The following is a 17,131-nucleotide window of genomic DNA, read 5'->3' on the forward strand; positions in this document are numbered from 1 at the left end:
ATATTTTTTTGATAGTCTCCAATACAATCTTTAAAATTTTTTTAAGTAAGTAGTAATGACCTTTTTTTCATTGCTGGTTATATGTGCTCTTTTTTTTTTTTTCTTGGTCTGCCTATCTACAGGTTTGTAAACTTTTTTGACCTTTTTAAAGAACCAAATTTCCCTCCCAGCTTTATTGAGGTATAAGATAAAAACAAAATTTGTATATGTTTAAAATCTACAACTCAATATTTTCTTATAAATTAATATGTCCTTCACCTCACATAATTGCCATTTTCCTTGTTTTTCATCCTGAGAATATTTAATCTGCCCTCTTAGAAATCTAAAGTATTATTTAACCATAGTTACACTGTTGTACATTAGATATCCAGAGCCTATTTAACTTGCATAACTTATTATTTAATACAGTATTAATACTTATTAATAATATTATTAATACAGTATTATTTAACTATAGTTACACTGTTGTACATTAGATATCCAGAGCCTATTTAACTTGCATAACTGAAACTGATTAATATCTCCCCATTTTCCTCTTCCCCAACCCCTGGAAACTACCATTCTACTTTCTGCTTCTATGAATGTATTTTTATTTCTGCATGTAATGGAGATCATGTGGTATTTGTCTTTCTGTGTAAGGATTATTTCAGTTAACATAATATCCCTTGAGTTCATCCATGTTGTCATGAATGGCAGGATTTCCTTATTTTTTTGTCATGAATGGCAGGATTTCCTTATTTTTTAAAACTGAGTATTATTTCTCTGTGTGTCACATTGTGCAATCTATTAATCTGTTGACAAGTATTAATACTGTTTTCAAACCTGGACTATTGTGAATAATCTTTTTTTTTATACACAGTCCATAGTCAGAGAAGTACACATGCATATTAGCAGGGCAAATTCAAATTGTATATGTATTTCAAAAGCAGTCTGTTTCACACATATTATAAATGCATAAGTATAATGAAAAGTTTTAGACTTTTTAACACACACACATACATACATGTGTACATATTTATAAAAATTCAAATATTTTGGCACTTCCACTTTTTTTTTTATTTTGAGACAGAGTCTCACTGTGTCACCCTCAGTAGAGTGTCATGGCATCACAGTTCGCAGCAACCTCAAACTCTTGGGCTTACGCGATTCTCTTGCCTCAGCCTCCCAAGTAGCTGGGACTACAGGTGCCTGCCATAGGGCCTGGCTATTTTTTGTTGCAGTTGTCATTGTTGTTTAGCAGGCCAGAGCTGGGTTTGAACACGCCAGCCTCGGTGTATGTAGCTGGCGCCATGACCACTGTGCTAGGGGCACAGAGCCAGCACTTCCACTTTTTACACGACACTGCTTCTATCTAGACATAGGTATATTTGCCAGTAGGAACTTCCTAAAGAATTGGTTGTCACTATGCTATTCTGCTGCCTCAGACTACAGACTGTCTTTCTTATACTGTTGTGTTGTGTCTAACCCCACACCAAACACTGCAGAGTGCCTGGCTGAGCTACCTCCTCTTCCCCACTGACCCTGTCACTTCTCTTCCATCTCTGTCTACATGTGAATGTTCTGTTCACATAAGCGTCATCCCATCATTTTTTTTTTCTTGTGACTCTTTGCATAATTGGTCTTGATCTTTTGAAAGGTTTACCAACATCCTTTTCAGTTCATATCCATCATTCTCAACTTGATTGTTTGAGCCTAAAAATGACTATCATGGCCACCTTTCCTGACTTTTTAAACTCCTCCTTCCCAGCAGTTATCTCTCGATGGTACAGCAGCCCCAAAAGTATTACCATAAATTTTACTATGTGCCAAACCCCGTTCTAAGCATTTTACAAATGCTCATTCACTTCATTCTCACAGCAGCTGTTTACTAGGTACTATTATTAACCCCTGTTTACACATGATGAAATTAAGATAGAGAGTCTGAGTAATTCCCCCAGAGTCACGCAGAGGTGGCAATGGGATAAGAAACTAGGCAGTCTATCTCTTGACGGAGGCGCCCAACACTGTGCCTGGCTTCCCCTCCCAAATATCTCATCGTTGACTCAAATTGTTTGTCCCTTTGATTTCCATGTGTGTTTTCTACTTCCCCTGGACTGTAAGTGTTGGGATGTCACAGACCACATCTTCCAAACTTGTGTCTCTCCTAGCGTCACTATGGAATTCTGTACATTCTAGAACTCTAGTAATTATTGCTTGAACAAAAAACTACCAATAAAAGTGGAAATAAAATTTAAAAAATATTCATGTGGAGAGACCACTTTGAGATTTGAAGATTTAGAAGTTTATAATTTTGCCTTCATGAATTAAATAATTCACTAAATAAATCTAAATGCATTGATTACTGATAATGAAATGTCCATATTAGTATATTTGGTCTTCCTTTTAATAGCTCTTAACTGTCATTCCAAGCATTTGATACATAGAATAAGCATACTTTCTCTTGGTTAAAGCAACCCGCTGGCATTATTTATAAGAAGGTTGCACAGGCTTGTAACAATTTTCCATCCTCTTAGCCAGAGGTATGGAGCTTTGAAATTTAGATGTGGGGGAAAAACTTTCATCTGAAAAGTTAAAGCTAGGATGTGAGATGCAACTTTAAGGTTGAAACTTTTATCAAGCTTAAAGGCAATATATTCACTGCATTTTCTAACATTATTATACTCTATGGATAGATTTCTTTAGAAATTATAACCATCTGTTTACAGAAAAACCATACATTAAAAAATCCAGTGCCAATAGGAAAGCAAAGTAAAGGCTGAGACATATACATGCTGCATGAATAGGTGAGTGTATATATACATTCACTGTCTATATGTCATTACATTCACTAATTTCACTTTTGCTTTAAATGGGAATAAATGGGAATGACTGGTTTACCCTATTAGGTTATTGTACTTGTCATTCAAGGCCTTGCCCTTCATGTAAAAGGCACCATGAGATGGTTCCAAGTGCTCCCATTTGTAATTTCTTTCTTCTCTGTTAGCCCACTGAATTTTGTCTGTGTCTTACTATGGTCCAGATCACTGGGAAATCACAGTTACAAATTCATTACAGTAACTCGCACAATGCTTTGGCAAATAAGTGGTCTTCATGTTTACCACTGTCTGTTGAATGAAAGAACAAACACTGCGTGTGTTTTCTCTACACCAGGCTACCGGCCCTGGTGGGCAGTGAACATGTCATAATCATTTCATTCCTTGCATTTAAACTTCATAAGTGCTTGTGGAAAAGAAAAAAATCTTTGTTAGATCTTCTTAATTTATGCAAAAAAGCTGTAGCTATAACAATGCAATATTTATTACATAATATACCTATTAGTATAAAATGTTAAATCATCTCAAATTAAGAATTTGTTTCTTTTGGTTAACATTATTTATTCCTAGATCTCTTCCCTTGACTTGGAAAATAAAACCAATTTTTACAACTTAACAGTTTACAATGGGTTTTGCCATCTTTTATAACCTGTAATCCTCACAACAACCCAGGACCTCAGGGTAGGCAATACTCAGGGGAGGTTCTGTAACTTGCCTCAGGTTAGAGAATCAGTGTGTGATGTTGCTGTAACTAGAACTCAATTTTTAATCTCTGACTGTCTTCCACATTGGTGGGGCTTTCAGAGCCACATTTCCTGAAAGTAAAATTCAAAAGATGAACTGTCATAATAATGCTTCATCAATATTCTTTAGAAACATCACTTTCTTTCTTTCTTCCCGCATGAAACTAATTCACAACAACCATGGTTAAGGAGAACCAATTGTGAAGCTGGGACGAAGATAATCCTGCACATAGTTAGGAAAAATCAGGAGTGTCTTTGTGCACACAAGCTCATTTCTCTCCTGTAGGAAAAGTTGAGAATAGACCTAGCTTGTTTCTACTCCCTTAACTACTCACCTCCCCAGGCCTCTTTCAGGGCAGTTACAGCCTCCCTGTACCCTCCACCCTCTCTCACTTGCGCCACAAGATTACATCAACTTTAACAAATATTGGAGTAAGTAAAGTGACTCAGCTCTCCAGGCTGGGGTTCTCAACCCTGGCACAGGTCCTGACATGCAGTGGGCAGGTTTATAAAACTAAGAACAAACAAACAAAAAGAAAACAGAGTGGAGTTGTGCTAGATTCGTAGCTCATTCTCAGGGCAACTCTGATCTCTATTGTGAATAATCGTGCAATGAATATGGGAAGGCAGATATCTTTTTGAAATACTGATTTCATTTCCTTTGGATATATAGCAAGAAGTGGAATTGCTGGACCACATGGAAGCACTATTTTAATTTTTATTTTTTTTTCTTAAGTTGAATTTTTTTTATTGTTTCAGGTTCATTGAGGGTACGAAGAATTAGGTTACACTATTTGCATTTGTTAGGTAAAATCCCTCTTATAGTTGTGCTATTTTTAATTTTTTGAGGAACCTGCTTACAATTTTCCATAATGGCTATACCAATTTACATTCCTGTGAACAATGTACAAGGGCACCCTTTTATCCTTGCCAACATTCATTATCTTTTGTCTTTTTGAGAATAGCTATTCTAATAATTGAGGTGCTATCTTATTATGGTTTTGATTTGCAATTTCCTGATGATTACTGATGCTAAACACTTTGTCCTATACTTGTTTACCCTTTGTATGTCGTCTTTGAGATATGTCTATTCAGATCTCAAGTGTGATGCCTGCAGCATTGTTGTTTTTGCTAAGATTGCTTGGGCTATTAAGAGTCTTTTGTGGCCTCATATAAATTTTGCATTTTTCTACTTCTATAAAATATTCTTTTGGGACTTTGAAAGAGATTAATTAAATATGTATATCACTTTGGATAGCATGGACATTTTAACAAGACTAATTTTTCCAACCCATAAATATTGGATGGGTTTCCATTAATATGTATTCAAAGAATCAAATTTTAGTTTGTTTTTCTATATTGTTTTTTAACTTTTTTACTTCATCAGTTTCTGCTATAATCTTGATTATTTCAGTGTTTCTTCTTTGTTTTAATTTAGTTTGCTCTTCTTTCTCTGAATTAACATGGATAGATTATTGACTTGAGATTTTTTTCTTTTTTAATATAGCTGCTTATAGCTGGAAATTTCTCTCAGCAATACTTAAGCTGTATCTAAAAAGTTTTGGTATGTTGTATTTTCATTTCATTCTTTTCAAAATATTTTTGGTTTCTTTAACCACTTATACATTCACTACAGATACTGAAACTATCTTATGGTTGCCATTTGCATTTTATACCCCTTTTCATTACTTCCTTTCAACTCATTTGTACCTGTGGTCTAAAGTAGGTTTCCTGTAAGCAGCATATAGTTGTATATTATTTTTTTTATTTTTATTTCATCATACCATCCCTTCCTTTTCATTGATTCATTTAAGCAATTCTGATTTGATGTTATTGTTGATGCTGTTGTATTGATGTCTGCAATTTTAATTTTTGTTTTCTATGCCTCTCCTTCCATTTTGCTTCTGTAGTCCTCCTTTACTACTTTTTTAATATTAAATGAATATTTTCTAGTATAACATTTTATTTCTTTAAAGAATTTTTCACTCTTGTTACTTATTTTCTTAGGGAATGTATATCCTAATTTATAGGATTCTACTTCAGATTTATACTAACTAAATTTCAGTCTTATAGAAATGTCATTCCTATGAAGTCCTATTCCCTTTCTCCCCCACTTTTTTCTGTTATCATTATATATGTTATACCTATGTGTGCTACAGACTCAACAATGTATTGTTAGAATTACTTTATATGTAATTCCTTTAAGGAAGCTGACAGAAAAGTAGAGCAAGTATATACAGTACTTATAAAATTTGTGACATTAATCTTTTTGCTTGCTATTTATGGTTCTCTTCAGTTTTTCCTGTGGTTTCAAATTACCAATTAGTGTCTTTTCCTTGTTAAAACACAGCTTCCCCCCACCACCACATTTGTATTGTTATTGGAAAATATGTTATAGCTCTCTTCATGCAATTACATACATATTGTTATAAAAATTAATTTTTAAATCAGTTAAGTGATGATCAGAGAATATATGTAATTATATTGTCTTTTATAATTACTTATGTGGTTACCTTTAGTGGTACTCTGTTCTTTGTCTGGATTCACACAGGATCTGGGTTTACTTTCTTTCAGCATGAAGAGCTTCCTTAGTATTTTTTGTAAGAGAGCTCTGCAAGCAATAAATTATCTTAGTTTTTGTTTATCTGGAAACATCTTTATTTTACCTTTATTTTTAAAATGTAATTTTGCTTAAGGTAAGATTTTTGGTTGACATGTTTTTTGTTTTTTTTTTTTTCTTCAAGTACATTGACTGGACTGTGTCATTCTACATTCTGCTGCTTTTTGCCCTGTTTTTTTGAGACCAAGTCCCACTATGTTGCCCTCAGTAGAGTGCACAGCAACCTCAAACTCTTGGGCTAAGGCGATTTTCTTGCCTCAGCCTGTCAACTAGTTGGGACTACAGGCACCTGCCACAATGCCCCACTATTTTTTTGTTGCAGTTGTCATTATTGTTTAGCTGGCCTAGGCTGGGTTTGAACCCACAAGCCTGGGTGTATGTGGCTGGTGCCATAACCACTGTGCTATAGGTGCAGAGCCTGGCCAACTTTTTTTTCTCTTTAACTTAACTGTTAATCTTAGGTTGATTCCATTAGTGAATCATTTTTCTCTTGGTGCTTTCAAGATTTTCTTCTTGGATTTCAGAACTTTTACTGCAATGTGTGTACTTGTAGATGTCTTTGTTTTTTCCTATTCGGAGTTCATCAACCTTCTTGAATGTGTAGATAATGTTTTTCATCAAATTTAGGAAAATTTAAGTCATTATTTAAAAAATATTTTTCTGTCCTCTTTGCTTTTCAACTTTGATTATGCATGTGTTGATGTGATTAGTGATATCCCACATCTCTCATTTTCCTTCATTCTTTTTTCTTATGGTTTTTCTTGAACTATTGAAATAATCTCCTACTTGTTTTTCCAGCATTAGTCTCTTATACCCTCAAAATTGCTCTATGAAATTAAGTTATATTAATATTTCTGAAATATATCTTACATACATCACTCTACAATTTGAAAGCTTCCAATAACTCTCCATTGTCTATACTGCAAAGGAGTTATATAGATCGCCATTGATTGGTTCTTTTGTACGTCATCAACATTATTTTTACTATTCTTCTCTAGAATCTTTTAATCTAGCCAAATTGGCCTATCCATAAAACCATAATTTTAATCTCAACATCTACAACACTTTATGCCTGTTACTCATTTACTTATGTTATCTTGTATTATCATTGTTATATTTGTTTTGTTTAATCTAGTGAATTTTAAGCCTCTAAGTTTAGTAATTTCTTTATACCTTACAATTTAGTATAGTGATCTGAACATTAGAAATAGCAATAAATGTAATTATTGATGATGTTATATATATCATGACACAAATATGTTTCAATTACTGACAATGAATATAATTAAAGCAGAAAACCCTCACCCAAAATAAATTGTTGGAGTTGGAAATTGAAATAAAACATTAATCAATTAATTATGTAATTATTATTTTCCACTAAAATCAGTTGATGACTCTAATGTTTATTGATTGAAAAATCCTTTCTTATATACAGACAACTATAAATATTCTGTTTTATTTAATTAATGGTTTGGCAATTTAGAGAGGCACTGAATGGGAAACACCTATAAACTGTAAGGAATGGGTCCCTCTCTTGGCTGTGTAACTTCTTTTAGGTCTCTCTATTCTGAATTTATTACCCCAACTAGCAATTTCTAACCATTTGTTCCTCAATTTTTTTTTTCTTTCTTTCTTTTTTTTTTTTTTTTTTTTGATACAGAGTCTCACTATGTTGCCCTAGGTAGAGTACTGTGGCATCACAGCTCACAGCAACCTCCAACTCTTGGGTTTAAGCATTTCTCTTGCCTCAATCTCCTAAGTAGCTGGGACTACAGGCACTCGCCACAATGCCCAGCTGCAATTTTTCTGTTGCAGTTATCATTGTTGCTTAGCTGGCCTGGGCTGGGTTTGAACTTGCCCGCCTCGGTGTATGTGGCCAACACCATAACCACTGTGCTCCGAGCACTGGGCCATGTTCCTCAATCTTAAGACTAATGTTCAGACTGAGTCCATTAGAAAAAATTTTATCATTACAAGGCATCATAATCTACATATATCTGCAATTTTATTTTATATATAGTGGAGATATTTATTATTTTTACCATGCGAATAATTATGACCAAAATTTTATATTATTGTTTGCTTCTTTAATTGACATAGGGTAAAAGAAAGAAAAGGCTGTTTCAGGAAGTATGCCACGGAACAGATAATACTTTGTCCTTTGCTGATTCCTTGCCATTTAAACAAATTGAATAAAACTATCTCAATATCTATTTGGATTTGTCTGTGTCATTCTGAAACTAATCTAAAAATGTAAACATATGCACGTAAACTTCTCTGTGTATAGTAGGTTTGTGTGTCAATAAACATCTGTGGTAATATAGGAAAAAATAAGGACTTACTAAAATAAAAATAAATAAGCATAGAATTTCCAAATATATGTTAATTTTATCAAAATGAGACATAAAATTAAACCAAAAACATAACTAGTAAGACAAGCATTTTATGTGCAGAAGTAATTTTGCTTCCATTTCATTTTGATTTCTTATTTAAAATCTTATGGAGTCTAAACAGCATTGCTCTTTCTTTACTAGAGACTATTATTATTATTTTATGCAAATATACATCATTAAATTTATTTTTAATCATGAAATGTATTATCAGTGTTCATTGTCTAATAGGCTTTTCTTTAAATAAATTTGATGGAAATGGAATGATGTTAGTAGTCCATTACATGCTTTCAATGAAAAGTTTTTCCACATATGAAAGGGGATTGGATGTGTTAATAGATAAAATATCAAACCTAGTATAGTTATTCATAATTATCTTGTTCTGTTTTATGCTGTTTAACTGAGCACCACTGACTGGGTAATTTATAAACAATTTATGAACAATAAAGGTTTATTTGGCTCACAAATCTGGAGGCAAAAGTCCAAGATTGAGGGACCACATTTGATGAGGGTCTTCTTGCTGTATTTTAACATGGCAGAGGGTATCACATGGCCAGAGACCATGCAAAAGAGGGAAGGTGGACAAAATTATCCTTTTATCAGAAACTAACTCCTGTGATAACTGACCCACTTTCATAATAAACAGAAAATCCAATCATGAGGGTAGAGCCCTCATAACCTAATCATGTTTTAAAAGTCCCTTTTTTGAACTCTGTTGTATTGGTGATTAAGTTTCCAGCAAATGAACTTGGGAGGACACATTCAAGCCATTGCGAGAGTAATACATTTCATTATGCAGATAAGTATAGATGTATATGTGTCTTCAATTCTAAACTTGTTTATTTTATATTCAAACTTAGTTGAAATAACTTTACATGGAAGTAGATTTATGTGTGGAAAATGTAAAGCAATTAAAGTTGAATAATTTTAAAAATAATTTTATTAATTATGTAACAGTCAATTGTTAGAACTCTAAAAGTTGTTTGTAAATTCAAGAAAAATATTAGGACACCATTACTACCCAGAAGAATGAAAATCATGTTACAACAAAGACATTTGCACCAGAATGTTTATTGCAGTCCAATTCATAACTGCCAAGTTGTGGAAGTACCCAAAATGCCCATCAACCCATGAATGAATTAAGAAATTTTGGTATATGTATACCGTAGAATACTCTTCAGCCATAAAATAGATGGCGACTTTGCATCTTTTGTTTACATGGATGAATTTGGAATATATTCTTCTTAGTAAAGTATCCCAAGAATGGTATCCAATGTACTCAATATTATTATGAAACCAATATATAAATGCTTACACTTTCATACAAATGATAAAACACAAATACACAAATATAGCCTAACAATGGTGGGGGTGGGGAGAGAGAGAGAAGAGAGGAAGGGGAAAGGTGATTGATGGGAAAAGGAAGGGCAGTTTGTGGGATCTCATTTAATGTGCACAGTGCAAGGATATATTTCAAAATAACTAAGTAAATTATAAATGTCTTACAAAAAATAAGTGAGGTTATGGTTATGTTAATAAGCTTGATTAAATATTCCATTGTATATCAAATTATAATATTATACACCATAAATGTATACATTTATGATTCTACTGAAAATTAAATTTAAAAAATATTAGGACACAGGCATGTGCATATCCTATTATGACAAACACATAAGTACATTATTCTTTTTTTCTTTACCATTCCTTTAGTCAAAAACTTTTCAAAAATTATATTTGAGTAGAATTTAAATTATATTTAGTAAAATACTTTTTCTTTCCTTAGGAAAAAGTCAAAGAGAAGGAAGAAAATCTGAGTCTTGTAAACCAATTCTTAAAGTAGAATACAAGACCTGCAGAAACAGGTATGCATTTTTACTTTAGAAGTAAGACACAGAGACAAGAAAGGCAGATAACCTGCAGTGTTAATGTATTGTTTGAAATTTTACATAATGATAAATATAGTATGATATTGTGAATATAATAAATATGTTAATTACTTCAAAATTCTTAATAAGAATTTAGATAAGTATTATATATATTAATTTTAACAATAGAGGACTTTTTGGCCATGCACAAAAAGTACAGGTAGCAGTATTGATTAAGCAGAAACTGTGTGACTATTGGTATTTCATCTGAAAGAATTAAATATATAACCAAGACTCTGAACTTTTGAGTTTACATTCTAAAGTTGGAAAGATTACAATTAATTAGAAAGAGAAAATTATGTATATTGGCATAATAGAAGTGCTAAATTTTAAGATAAAGAAAATTTTAAAATAATATTTAATAAAACATTATCTTGTATTCATAGTGGCTATATCCTGTATATTAATAATGTTCCTTTTACTTGAAGTAATTTAGTGGCAATATTCTCATTCAGAATTACCATAATAAAACTTGGCTAAATATTAACTTTATTTTAACTCTAACTTTAATTCTATTTTAACTCTAAATATAAATCCTACTTTAATTGTATGCTCATATTAGAATATTGTCTTGGTATCATACCTTATATTAAATATTTGTATATGCCTTGTCTTCTAAAGTTTTAGTAGTATAAAATTATGGTCATTTTTAACCCGCTACTTTAAATATGTATCATATCTCCTTAGCCTAGCCTAATGTTACTACACATTAATTGGTAAAAATGACTATAGTCTATAACTAAAGTGTGAAAATGTTTCAAATACTGTAAATGGGAATGTATATTACATATATTTTTCTTCTTAAAACATTACTTATAATTTAAACATTGCTTGTGTCTTTCAATTCAATAATATGTATTTATATTACTTATTATATAGTGTTGCACCTCAAGGGTTATTGAGGTGCAGTGTACTATATTAACTATTCCTAACAGCTTGTATTATTTTGTTTTGTTTTTCCTTTCCACTAGTATATTTTGCTTTTAAATTTTTTTCTCTTTCCTTCAGTGTTGGGCTACCATGACATCATATATTTACATTTTGTTATATCCAGTCTTTTGTTTGTATCTTAGGCTAAGATACTTAAAAGACAAAATTGTAAATAGATTCATGTGAAGGCCTGAGAGGTTTCTCCATGATAAAGTGCAGATACATAGACTTTAATAACGTCTCTTGTATTGCTACAAATGTATTTCTTTGAGGCTGTTAACAATATTCAGTTATTATAAAATTTATTAGGTTATTACTCAATACCATGAACTGTGTAATTTCTTTGGTTTGCTGAAATGACATTGCTGCCTCCTTTTGAATTCGTTATATTCTACTAGCAGAGGCAAGGTCATAAACTAGTGGTCTCTATACAAAATTTAAGATACTTTTACAGAGACATGCTATACAGGAACACAAAAAAAGGCACCTTACCCAACCCTGAAGGGAGTGGGGAGAAGTTTTGTCCCTTCCAATATTAACAATGTGTATACACAAAAAGGGGGGAGTACATTGCTCTTTATCCTATGTTTGGATTAGTGCTGTAAGGATGAGAGTCAATATCCCTACTCTTACACATGAATAAGATGATATTTGTGCTCTTCATTAATATTTATAGTAGATAGATAAACTTAATATTATAAAAAGATACTACATTCTCTAAATCATGGAATTTCTTTGCAAAACAAAACAACAAAGGTAGAAAAACTCATGTGTTTCAAGAACTATATTAGAAATGCTTTTCAAAATCTAGAGAAATTTGGTACAATAATAGTGTCTATTTTAAAAAAAATTTGGAGAAGAATATTTTTACTTTGATATTTACTTCTTGAAAATACTTCACATTAACACGTTTTTATTTTGTGTACATACACTAGAGATAAATAGGTATTGGTTTGAGAAAATAAAAATGAAAAATTATGAATCTATTTCATACAGCTATATTTTATAGTCATCTTAACCTCACTATACAATATAATTGTATCTTGCAAACTAATAGACTATAAAAATTTTGTTTGAAGTTAGTTGAGCAAAATAAATAGAGCTAGCTGGTCATAAGTGAAACCAAGAAAGCAATTTATCTTTGATGAACTATTTTTCTCTTATATATTAGCTTTTTTCACATTTACTATAACTTTTTTTTTTTTTGCACATAACTCCATTATCTAAAATTTTTGTGTTACTCTCTTCATTTTGGGCTTTCCACTGTTATATTTCAGACCCCACATGTCAACTTGTTAATCTGATATTCTAACACAGATTCATGTTCTAAAAATAGTGATTTTGAGTTTGGGGACTAACTAATGCATGCAAAGATGTATTTTTGAGAGTCAGGGAACATCTCTACCTCCTTCCAATCTCACTGCCTTTCTCCAAACTCACCCCAACATCTTTAGCCTGATCCATTAGTAATTTAATGGCAAGAATGTTCATCTAGAATAGGGGGAATCGTAGAATAGTAGTTTGTTGATTGAGAAATTTGGGACCAGGAAAGCCTTTTACTCTCTGTCAAATGACACTGTATATAATCTTTATAGACTTAATCCTACAACTTTGTGTCATCTTAAAGGACTTCCTCTGTTTCATTAACTTTTTTTTTTCCTGTGTAGTGAACCATTTATAATATTCTCTGGTGGGCTGTCATATGACAAAGCTAGCAGAAGACCAAGTTTAACCATCATGCATGGAAAAGCAATTACAGTGCTTGAAATGGATCATCCTATTGTTGAATTTCTAACTTTATGTGAAACACCCTATCCAAACGGTAAGTAATTAAAATGAAACTATTAATGTTAAAAAATCATTTTTTGAAATGAAAAGTTTCAAACAAAATTAAGGTAAAATATTTTCAGTTTTGGCAGCAGACATCCATTGTGATGTAAGACTGTGATCTACAGGTGCTGGAGCAGGTTCTGCAAGTGTACTACTTCACAAACTGGAAGTAAGACAGATATAGTACAGCAGCCCTGGCATTTCAGGTTCTAACATCAGGTAAGTGCTTTAAACTTTGATTAGGATGGTGGAGGCTGAGCTGGGAGGGTCTGATAGGGGTTTGGGGTTAAAGCACTTGGGGAAACTGAGGTCTCCTAATAGCTTCTCCTAGACCAGCTCCACCCATCCCATCCCAAAGCCAATCAAAGTTAAAGCACTTACCTGATATCAGTAATCTGTAACTCTGGTGGTGCTGCATCTGTTTCATAACTGGCTTTGCTTCAGATGTATTTGCAGCACCTCTAGTTACTCTAGGATTGCTGATGTGTGGTTAGTGATTTATTTCAATTTTGGGAGTAATTAGAATGGTCTTCAGGAGGAGAGATGCTTATATATATTTATCATCCTGAATATATTTATTTATGAACCATCAAAATATAATTGTTCTTTGAAGTTACAAAAATGAATGATGAAAGAATACAGGAAGAAAGAAGACCAAAAGCTGAGCCTAGGAAAACGCCTCTTATTAAGAGCCTTGAGAAAGAAGATGTACCAGCAGTAGAAGCTGAGAATTTGTGGTTACAAAAGTCATATTCTATATGTCTGTGTGTATGTAAATTTCTGTACATCAGTAGAGATGTTAGGACAATTTCTAGTGATGTTCAATAAATGCATGGTAACCATTCCTATTTACTTTCAAAGCCACATATATAAATCTTTTGTTTTTCAGAAAGGTAGTATGAGAACAGAATTTTTCAGTTGTCAGAGTCTAGAAGTAATTTAACTTTACTCAGTAAAATATAATGTGTTTTCTTAACTACAGACATGTAATGTATAATGATGTTTCAGTCAATGCCAGACCACATATAAGATGTTGGTCCTATGAGATTATAAAGGAGCTGCTCTGTACTGGTGTACCATTTTCCTATAGTATTTTTATTTTTTTTTTCTATGTTTAAATACACAATATTAAATACTGGAGGCAACTGTAATGTAATGGTAAATATTTGTGTATTAGTAAATATAAAATAAATATGAAACTTCAATCTTCTTTACAACCACATAGTGATGTTTTATACATATATCAAACAAAACAAATTATCAAGAACTTTTAATATTTCTGAAACATTTTTGGTGTCTCACAATTCAACCCATTTCTGAGAGAATACAAATTCTTTAATGCTCTTACCTCAGGGTCATTACAGAGTAATTAACAGACTAGAATTGGTCAGTTTCACATCTAGATTTCACTGTATCTAGTCATCTTCAAGCCCCATAAATACTGCATTTCTCTTCAGAGAAGTGTTTATGATAGAGCTTTTCACCCTGTTCAGGGCTAGGGTTAAAAGAAGACCAGCTTGCTCAGAAATAGACCAATCCAGTAAAGGAAATAATATAGTTGCCATCTACAGAGCACTTACTATATGCTGGGTTTTGCTTTAAATATGTTCATATCCATTATTTTACCTAACTTCATAACAGTCTAAGGTAGTTTTCATTGTGCCATTTCAATGAGTAAATAAAATAAAGATCAAAGAAGTTAATCTTCTCAAGATCAAATTTTTAGTAAATTATACACACAGAACTGAACTTAACACTGACTCCTAAGGAAAGTTTTGTATTCACTGATCATTGCGGTATACAAGATACTTCTAAAAGGTTACACTTCTGCCAGTTTGTGTTATTTGTACAGAAACGATAATCTAAAACAGATATAACTATTATACCAAAAGTGATAATTTATCCATTTTGATTTTAGATAATTCATGACAGGGTCTCATATATTTTATTTTTGTAGAAATTGCTTCCTAACCAGTGATTTTTCTAAGAGATGACAAAGAAGAAATAACTAGTTGTATTGAGTTACATTGTTTTTAAAACTGGAAAAACAAAAAAACCCCCAAACCCTAAAAATATTGAAACAATGCTGAAAACCTTAAAACAGCTCTAAGAGATGGAGAAAAGAGGGAAAGTCTCAGTTTGAGCATAGTTTCAGTAGCAAACAGTATATAGACTACTGTCACATAAATACATACCCAAGTAACAAGCACTGATACCTCTACTTCTGGTTTCTGCATGTATGTGTACATCTGGTTATGTGTGTGTGTGTTTTAGTTTTTCTCTTATATGCATGTGAGATGTAAACATAGGTATGACTAGATTCTATAGTTTCTAAGAACTATTAAGGCCATCTATTCCAGTCTTTCATTTTCCCATCCAAGACTCGAATCATCTGAACAAAAGTCCTGCCAAGTGATTGTTGAGTTTAGGATTAAATACATCTCAAACTCACTAGTAAAAACTTCTGGTATTATAATAATAATAAAAAGGAAATTTAAAGCCGGGAAGTCTCTAAATTTCCTCTAAATGCTTAAGGTTTCAGCTCGATCACATACTAGTTGTATAACCTGGTGTCAATCTCTTAATGTCTTTGTACTTCATTTTCCCCTGTAAAGTGGAAAAATAATAATAACTTCAATAGCTACTGAAAATATAATGTCATGTATGTAAAATATTTTTATGAATATCTTTCCCTTAAATTAAGAATACCTCTTTCACTATGGCTTTTTCCTATTAGTCCTTTATTATAGATGGAAAGCATGTCTTCTGTGGTCACTCTACATTGGCCTACCACCTCATCTAGCCACAAATCATTTTAGGCCACACCCTTGTTATTTTTTATACTTCACCTTACTTTTAATCCTTACTTATTTACTTGTTTGTATTATATCAAATATAAACTCCATGAGAACAAATTTCATGTCAGTCTTGTTCCTCGTATATTTTTTGTTCTTAAAACAGTTTCTGGAACATATTGGAGGAAGGAAAGAGGAAAGAAAGGAGAGAGGGGGGAAGGGAAAAAGAAGGGAGAGAAGGAGTGAAGGAAGGATGGAAAAGGGACAGAAAGGGTTAAATATAGGAACTTGAAAATCTTAGCCTACACTCACATTCTGCTTTCTTCAATATACTATGTATACTCTTAGATACACATAATAGGCAGTCTATAAGTACATTTTAAATTATACTGAATTGAAAGTAAACTTTTTAGTATAAGCAGTATTGCTCTCGTGGGGGTGAACATATGTCATATCCCAGGGAAGCAAAGCTACTATTTCCTTAGTACACAATATTGTAAGCATGAAATCAGATCTATTAAATAAAATACTAAGGTTCTAGAAGAACAGAACAACTGTTTATGAGGTTAGGTGACAGATTCACTCTGTTCGCATAAGTCCTCTACGTACAATCCCATGATTATTGAGATATATTTAATTCTATACAATACAACTTTTCACTTTTTCCTTGTTCTCTGTAGTGATCTCAACATTAAATTTGAGAACACAACATATATTTGTCCTTACAAAGTGCCCTACTTTGGTTCATAGTTTATCTTCTCAAATCATTGAAATAACATTTGTTTAAGAGATAAAGGAAATTGAAATTTTGGTGATTTTATAAAATACATAATGTGAAAACTTTTTAATTTTTTTTGTTTTTACTTGTAGAATTTCAGGAACCCTATGCTGTTGTAGTACTTCTAGAGAAAGATCTCATTGTTGTTGACCTGACACAAAGCAAGTAAGTTATCCATGTACAGATTAACATAATTTTAAAACTCTATTTGTTACAAAAAAGAACAAATTTTAGATAATTGACATTGCTATTCTTTAAATAAATTTAGCAAATATTCTTCATGTGAATATTCTTTTGATAGAAG

General features: G+C 32.2%; 1 protein-coding gene across 1 annotated transcript in view; it reads left to right on the plus strand.

The window, feature by feature from the left end:
* The window catches only part of STXBP5L (syntaxin binding protein 5L), a 412,846-nt gene that overhangs the window by 203,646 nt on the left and 192,069 nt on the right, over window positions 1–17,131 (plus strand). The window contains exons 10-12 of the mRNA XM_053565493.1: window positions 10,353–10,431; window positions 13,092–13,246; window positions 16,920–16,992. Coding sequence (XP_053421468.1) covers window positions 10,353–10,431; window positions 13,092–13,246; window positions 16,920–16,992 — 307 coding nt within the window. The remainder of the gene's footprint in view (window positions 1–10,352; window positions 10,432–13,091; window positions 13,247–16,919; window positions 16,993–17,131) is intronic.

This window comes from Nycticebus coucang, chromosome 16 (genome assembly GCF_027406575.1).
Source record: "Nycticebus coucang isolate mNycCou1 chromosome 16, mNycCou1.pri, whole genome shotgun sequence".
NCBI classification, from domain to species: Eukaryota; Metazoa; Chordata; class Mammalia; order Primates; family Lorisidae; genus Nycticebus; species Nycticebus coucang.